The following is an 8,447-nucleotide window of genomic DNA, read 5'->3' on the forward strand; positions in this document are numbered from 1 at the left end:
ATAGTGTATAATGTTACAAAAGCTTTTTATTTCAGATAAATGCTGATCTTTGGATCTTTCTATTCATCAAAGAATCCTAAAAAAAAATTTACTCAAATGTTTTAAATATTGATAATCAGCAAATCAGCATATTAGAATGATTTCTGGATCATGTGACACTGAAGACTGGAGTAACGATGCTGAAAATTTAGCTATGTATGATCACAGGAATAAATTACATTTTAAAATCTATTCAAATAGAAAGTAATTTTAAATAGTAAAAATATTTCAACATTTTACTGTTTTTGCTGTACTTTGGATCAAATAAATGCAGTCTTGGTGAGCAGAAGAGAATTCTTTAAAAAAAATAAACAACATTAAAAATCTTAGTGTGTTCACACCAAACGCGATTTTAATTATTCGCGCGAGTAGATTACATACAAAGTCAATGCAAACACGCGAATAGAGGCGAATTCGCGCCAGGTGACGCGAAATGCGCAACGCGTTTGCCGCGAACGCGAGATAATCGCCTCAATCGCGTCTTTCGCGCAAGTTAAATTTCGATTTGAGCGGAAAATTCGCCTGACACGTTCCCGCGCAAGCCAATCAGCGAAGAGCTTATAGGCACGTCTGGTTGAATCAGACAATAGAAGAGAGCATTATTGCAGCCGTCTGTTATTATATAGGTCTGGAGCATAGAAAACAATTAAAATCAGTTGTAGTGGTAGTTGTATTTTATTAGCATGGCTACAGAGATGCTGCTATCAATAATAAAAATAATAGTAATATCAGTGTATATATACAGTAGTAAAATGTAACACACATTAATGCAGGATCCTAACGTTATTCATCCTCCTCTGGATGGTGCTGTGAACCCAGACACGTCGGCGTTTGGCTTTCCATTGTATTTGGGACTTTTTGACAACAGGTACAAAATAGTGATTGTAGTTATCTCCACCATGGTTGATCGCGCTGTTTTTATTTGCGTGAGTGACACAAAAAACATGCCGCGAGTAATCTAGAGCGAGTGGCGCGATGCGCATATTCGCTTCGCGTCTGGTAATCTACTCGCGCGAATAATTAAATTCGCATTTGGTGTGAACGCACCATTAGTCTTCCATGCTGAATTCTGGACATGATATATACAAATACACACTGATTACTAGGTATACGAAAAAATGCAAGCAACGAACAGTGCTCATTTTTTGTGTAAAACTCAGTAATCTGTGATTTTAACATGTAATATTATATTATACTTTAACAACTCTACGCGTGTTATATAGCTGTTTGACTAGTTTTTTATTCCTAGACATTGCTAATATTTGGAACCAGGAATCGGTTCTTTCGAACAATTCGTTTCCAGGAATCGGTTCAGATTCAGTGATTCTTTACGTCATGACGTTAGTGATTGTAGTTATCTCCACCATGGTTGATCGCGCTGTTTTTATTTGCGTGAGTGACACAAAAAACATGCCGCGAGTAATCTAGAGCGAGTGGCGCGATGCGCATATTCGCTTCGCATCTGGTGTGAACGCACCATTACTGTTCAAAAACTTTTGACTGGTAGTGTAGGCTGATTATTCTTATAGATTGAAACAAATGTGCTTCAGCCAGAAAAAAGGGTATGAAAAGTGCTCCGATGCAGAAAACAAAAACATTGAACAACAACAAAAACTGGAAATGTTGCTGGAGACGGGCTTATTTAAAATGAAAACTCATTCTCTGCCAGCAGGAGGCGCTTTTAGAGTGATAAAACTAGCGGTTTCTCCAGTAACGGCTGTAATCAAAGCAGCTCCACTCATGAACGATACTTTATCAGATAAAATGAAAATGCCATCGAAACTTTTCTGAAGACAGTCCTTTCCTTCAGAGATACATTCATATAAAACACCCGCGCCGTGTTATGATTTTGAAATGTGCAGTGCTCATGTTTATTCAACGAAGTCAAACGCCATAAATAAATCAATGTATGGGAAACACTGATAATGTATATCGAAATATCAGAAATGTGTTTAAAAATCATATCACCGTTATTGAAAAAAATTATATTGCGATACATATTGATATTGAATTATTGTCCAGCCCTAGATTAAACTATCACGTTTATTTTTCAAATCCACTGGTCACAATTGAAAGCCGAACTCAGAAATAACTTGTATCCATCAGGCAGGCAATAATATAATGTAACAATAAATTAAATAAATATTAAATAAATCAAAGTACTAAAGAAGCGGCCAAATCAGTCAGCAGGACACCGGGATTTTTCTTTACTGATTGCGTGGCAGCAGGCTATACACACATCAATTCCATTTACATTCGGGTCCAGTTGGGTTTGAAAATAAATGCCGTCCCATCGGGTCCGACTCGGGTCTAATTTCATCAGATCTTTAAAAGAATTAATTTATGCACGTCGGGTTCGGGTAAGAAGTGATTCGGGTCGGGTACAGATTTTAGGACCTGAGAAGACCTCTAGACTAGACGTCTTACGTCAGCGCATTTTGAACTTGTATGGGCTCATATCAGTAATCTTCATTCTGTGTTCAAACTGAGCAGATTACCGGTAATTTACTGGTAATGATACAGCTTCTCATACCGATAAATTGCCTGAACGAATTGACATGTATTTTTGAAAAGGTCCTGTTCACACATGATCTCTTAATGGTAATTTACCAGTGAAGTCTGTATGTGTGAAAGGGGCTAATGACAAAGAGGAATGATATTGTTGTAAACACTTTCAGAATAATTTTTTTTATCCAGCTTATGAACGATAAAAACATTGACAGCCAATCAGAATCCACCCGGCATTTAAAGTGCCAGGCGGCATACCTGAGCGCATGCTTATAATAAACAAAGTTATCATATGTTGGTGTGGACACTGAAGGTTGTCTTTATAGTTATGGTTCTTGGCATGATCTGGCTTTTAGAAATGTCTCCTTCCCTTTTGTCAACAGTTTACTGCCAGAACTTTGCCACCAGCTTTAAGGAGAGCGAGATGAACGCCATCGCGGCGGACATGTGCACTAACGCTCGGCGCGTGGTGAGGAAGAGCTGGATCCCCAAGCTGAAGCTACTGATGGCAGAGGGCGACGCTTATGCCAATTTCCTCCCCGACAGCATCAAGATGGAAGCGGACGGCCTCAGCGGTGAGCCTGCCTTCGAGGCGGCGAGCCTGGAGGGCGGTGCTTCGGTGGAGACCGGAGGATCCTCGGGCGAGTCTCTGCAGGGTGTGAGCGGAGACAACGGCACTTTGTTTCAGTGAGTGATGCGGCGAGGAAAGCCCTGCCCCATCCCCTCTAGTGCCCCACTTCCTACCTGCCTCCCACCCCGCTGCGTGACTCTGGGCTCTGCTGCTTCTGCCTGGGATGGGAAAGGGAGAGTCAGGAAGGAGATTGGAGGAGATTGCACGGTCTAGTGACGGGAGGAACACAAGGGGTTTAAGCCAGGGGCGCCATTTTCTTTTCAATCATTTGTTTTTGCTGAATAACCCTCTTTTGCACAGAAGATCCCCTTTGCCTCCACGCTCGGCAAGTAAATCTAGTCACTGATGCTATAGGAATGCATAATTAGGAAAAGTTACTGCGACGGGAGGTCCGAGGTTCCCTGATCTCACTCTACTGAATTTGAATGTATTCGTGATTTTGTAGCACCTGGCTATGTCAGACTAGCCGATTGTATTTGGCCCAGGAGAGAGACAGGAAAAATGCTTGTCATAAGATCTGAAGGAACAGCAGATGGAGAAAGTAGTGAGGGAGGAGAGGAGAAAGAGAAGTAGGTGGCATATTCTGTCTCTCGTTCTGTCTAAAATGGAAAGAATCTGATATCCTCCTCTCCTTCCATTCCTCCCAAAATATACGTGGGATCTTAGTCTGCCACTTTCTTTGTTTTTTATGTCGCCGTTTTCTCCTTTCCCCTTCTACTTGTTCCACTGTGTGAATCCATAGTTGATGAAAGATGATTAAGGACTGTAAAGGATAAAAATATATTTATCTGCTCGCACCTTCAGAGCTCAAGAGAGAGGGATTGTTTTAAAATCTCTTTGTGTTTTTATTTTTATTTTTTAAATGTTTCTCAAGAGACACCTTGTTATTTGGGCTTTAAATGGAAATTGTGAGAAAAATAAGGACTATTTTTGCATAAGAATTATCTTACATTTCAAAGACTGGTGCTTGGCTTGTATCTCGGTCACCATCGTGTCCGTAGCTGAATTCGATTGGCCGTTTTGACGAGTGATGTACGATTTGCGGCTCTCATCGATTAAAGGGATAGTTTATCCAGAAATGAAAATTCTGTCATCATTTACTCACCCTCGTGTTGATCCAGACCTGTGTGACTTACTTTCTTTTGTGAACACAAAAGAAGTGTTTTTATTATTTGTTTTCATTCCGTGAAAGGCCAGTGGGATTCAGTGTTGTTTTGGACTTTCCTGGCTTTCATTGTATGCACGTAAAAGTGTTCTTTAAAAATATCTTCTATGTTCCACAGAAGAAATAAAGTCATACAGGTTCGAAAAGATTCGAGGGTAAGTCAATTATGACCGAATTGGATAAACTATCCCTTTAAGAGAAAAGAAAAATTGTGTAGGACATAGTGTTTTTAGTCTGTAAACCGTTTTAGCCCCCCCCCAGTTATGGCATTTTTTTTTTTTTTTTTATAACTGACTGTCTCTCCTCTGCAAAGGCAACACCGTCTGTTCTGGAGCGATGGGCTGGTTGTATTTTGCAGGTTTTCCTTTAGCTTGCAGTTTTCACTACGTTTTTTTTGTCAACCTAAGCCTCTTTACCCAGAATGCAGCACTGCTATTCCACTCTAAATGACAGACATACCACATAAAGATACTCTCACCTCTTTCTCTGCGTGTTGCGTTCTCTTCCAGCACACCCCAACACTCTCCTTTCAGTCTTTCCCTGAAATTACATCATGATTATAACCCAACTTTGCAAATGTTTTGGTAAAGTAACCTGCGATAGCCGGAGAAATTGACGTCCGGACATGTTATCACAAATTACAGAGAAATACAGACAGGATGGGGGATGACCTCAGCTCGCTTGAAAACTCAAAACAACAAACTGGTTGTGAACCCTTTTTTTTACGATGCAGTGTCTCACTTTCTATGACTACATCCCTATACAAAGCTATATACTGTATATTACATAGAAGCACTAATGAAGTTTGATTGTTAGTCGTGCACTCTCAGCATGAGTTGTAACCCATACCCAGCTGTGCTCATGCAGTGACCCTGTAACGCCAGTGCTCATCCACTCCATTCTGTCTGTGTTCAAAGTGCCAATAACTTTGTGAATCCCTAACTGTGACCCAATATTATCAAAAGTAATTGCACATTAACTACTGTAAAAAAAAAAATGAGTAAGAGAAAAGTCAAAGGATACAGCTGAATATCTTAATAAAAGTTTGTAACAAAGGATTGTGTCTTTGGCTCTTTGTGTGTTAAAGTAATTTCAACTTTTTTTTCCTTTTTTTTTTAATTCAAGTCCTACATTCTACTATGTATGTTTTTACTTGTTTCAAGATGTAAAAAGAAAGAAAGAAAAATAGAAATGTCAATAAAAACATTTAAACATTTCGAAGTGAAGTGTAGCCAAGTAGTTGTCCCATACTCTGAATTTGTATTTAACCCATCCAAGTGCACACACACACACCGTGAACACACACCCGGAGCAGTGGGCAGCCATATTCACTCCTCCCGGACCTGAGACTCGAACCCACAACCTTCGGGTTACAAGTCCGACTATCTAACCATTAGTTACTTGGGAAGCAAAATGACACGAGATTTGAATTCTTGTTTTAATTCTTGAAAAATACATCCAAATGTTGCTTAACACAAGAAGCGAAAAGATCTGGCAATGGTGCAAGAACAATAAACATAATATATAAGTCTTATTTTCTGGAAGAAAAATTATCTGGCAATGGGATGAGGTAAATAGTCATTATACATATTATGTCATTTTTAGAAATTTGTACTGGAAAGCAAGAGAAATGTACCGAGTAAGAAAATAATTTTGGCCGTGTTTTAGCATCTTGCAGCCCTTGGAAGGCTGGTGAGGCCACCTAGTTGAGAACCACTGCTAGTATAGTAGTATGTTTAAGATGATCCACTCTAACTGCAGTCTTCCTGGAGTCCTCTGACTAAAAATGGAGGTCTTTACTGAGTCCAATATTAAGTAAGAATTCAAATGAATAATTTACATTTTGGGGAAATATGTATTAAATGTCAAATATAATTGTCATTTTTTTAAGCCACAGGACTTGCAAAGGTTTACTGCAGCCAACACTACACCACACTTACATTTAAACTGGAGCCGAGTGGACATATAGATTTTCTCCTACAGCTAGACTCTTACCTCGAAATAACTCATTGAAGCTCTTTCCTTATTGTTATCAGGCTATTCTGTATTATCATGCAGACCGTGGGTGGTTATTGAGGGCTTTACTGAGACCTAACCACAGAGAAATGTGCGGAGCTTATGCAGCCTTTCTTTAACACAACGTGCAATCCAGAAACTGAGTCTGAGTGCACCCCTTTTTTTTTCTTTTTTTTTTTTTTACATTTTTTTTGTTTTATAAAATTGCCTTGAATAGATCCACTGCCTCTAATAAAACACCATGTTGTTTGAATAAAAGAAGCCCATTAGCATATCTCGTCTCACATTCGACATTCACTCTGTAATTTAATAGTTTCTTCCACCAAACGCTCAACTGAATGTGGACTGAATTTAGAGAAATAGAAACGCCTTTGGGAAAGCAGCATTCAGTTAAACAACATCTGGGAATCTGTTCGATAAAATGGTGCTGTCACGTTTTGCGCGAAAACAGCTGGATCCAACCCTTAAATGGGCAGAGGAAGCTTGACGCGCTCGTGTCGTGTGAGCTTATTGGCTATGACGAAAGCTTTTGAAGCGAATAAGGCAACAGGAAGTAGCCCGAGAGAGCCCACGCATCATGGGTTTTCCACTGAGCGGACCAACTAGCGGATGTTCCTTATTTGGGCATTAGAGAACGAGTAAGCTAACAATGTCCATGGGAATGAAAGTGTCTATTAACCCAGGCTAAAAAAAAGTGTGTTGAGGACGAATATAATATCATATAAAAAATGACAGTATTCAAAATAAAATGTCATTGTGTCGGGTAAGATTATAACATAACATATTTTCATTAAAAATAACATTATTCAAAATAAATTGTAATAAAACACAACAGTCATACTAATTTATTACATTGACGTTGAATTACTTCAGTTTTTCCATTTTTAAAAGGTCATCGATAGCCTAGTGATAACCAGTTGATGACTAATTTAGTAACTAATCATCATCATCAAAAAAAAAAAATCCTCTGACAGATTACATGAGAAACAGAATGATACGCATTCAGACTTATTTTCTCAAACAAGAGCCGCAAGTCATGGGAGGAGCCCGGATGTCAATCACAACCGCATACGTCACCAAAACTATATAACGCCCGCTGTCTTTACGCAGAGGTTTACTTCGGTGCGTGAAACGACAGTGAAAGTAAACTGAGCTCAGGGGAAAATATCTAAACACTGTTTGTATATTTAAAGAGAGATTCGAAGTTAATTGGATAATTAAGAACAATGGATATCACAGCAGAGGCCAAGCAGATTATGGTCCAGGCGTTGAGTAAAATGTACAGCTCGCGCACCCAGCGTGGTGGTCTCCGGCTCCACCGGAGCCTGTTGCTGACGCTCGTCATGAAATCTGCAAGGGACATCTACCACTCTGCCCGACTGACCAGCGAGGAAAAGGGGCAATCTGACACATACGGTGTGACGGAGAACACATCACAAGCAGAAGAGCCCATGGACACAACGAGCTCCACGACAGCACCTCTGCGCTCGGCAGCGACACAGGCTACCGAGGATGGGCAAAGGTCCGGACTCGAGGGTCATTCACTTCTACGCGACCCCGCAAGACTCACAGTGGACAAAGAAAACTGCAATCCAACCAAACCGGACCGTCACTCTAGAAAGCGACGGAGCAAAACAGCCACAGATCCCGACTTCCTACCATGCAAAAAAGCCAAGCTGGAGTTCTTGGAGGGTGACTTAAGCCCCCCCTTTTTTTTTTCTTTTTTTTTTTTGTACATTTTATTTGTTTTATAAAATTGCCTTGAATAGATCCACTGCCTCTAATAAAACACCATGTTGTTTGAATAAAAGAAGCCCATTAGCATATCTCGTCTCACATTCGACATTCACTCTGTAATTTAATAGTTTCTTCCACCAAACGCTCAACTGAATGTGGACTGAATTTAGAGAAATAGAAACGCCTTTGGGAAAGCAGCATTCAGTTAAACAACATCTGGGAATCTGTTCGATAAAATGGTGCTGTCACGTTTTGCGCGAAAACAGCTGGATCCAACCCTTAAATGGGCAGAGGAAGCTTGACGCGCTCGTGTCGTGTGAGCTTATTGGCTATGACGAAAGCTTTTGAAGC

The 8,447-nt window shown here is 40.0% G+C and overlaps 2 protein-coding genes across 5 annotated transcripts in view; both read left to right on the forward strand.

The window, feature by feature from the left end:
- The window catches only part of LOC107554144 (nucleus accumbens-associated protein 1-like), a 19,698-nt gene extending 15,403 nt beyond the window's left edge, over window positions 1-4,295 (forward strand). For all 4 annotated transcript variants that reach the window (XM_016236570.1, XM_016236567.1, XM_016236568.1 and 1 more), the window contains exon 6: window positions 2,931-4,295. In XM_016236570.1, the coding sequence (XP_016092056.1) occupies window positions 2,931-3,238 (308 nt within the window). In that variant the 3' untranslated portion in view covers window positions 3,239-4,295. The remainder of the gene's footprint in view (window positions 1-2,930) is intronic.
- A 3,168-nt stretch (window positions 4,296-7,463) lies between these two features.
- LOC107554084 (immediate early response gene 2 protein-like) lies at window positions 7,464-8,051 on the forward strand (the record flags this gene model as incomplete). Its single annotated transcript, XM_016236467.1, has 1 exon — window positions 7,464-8,051. A coding segment is annotated over exon 1 (466 nt), but the record flags the coding sequence as incomplete, so codon positions are not given.
- Window positions 8,052-8,447: the final 396 nt, after the last annotated feature.

Source organism: Sinocyclocheilus grahami, unplaced genomic scaffold (genome assembly GCF_001515645.1).
Source record: "Sinocyclocheilus grahami isolate Dianchi unplaced genomic scaffold, SAMN03320097.WGS_v1.1 scaffold491.1, whole genome shotgun sequence".
Taxonomy (NCBI): domain Eukaryota; kingdom Metazoa; phylum Chordata; class Actinopteri; order Cypriniformes; family Cyprinidae; genus Sinocyclocheilus; species Sinocyclocheilus grahami.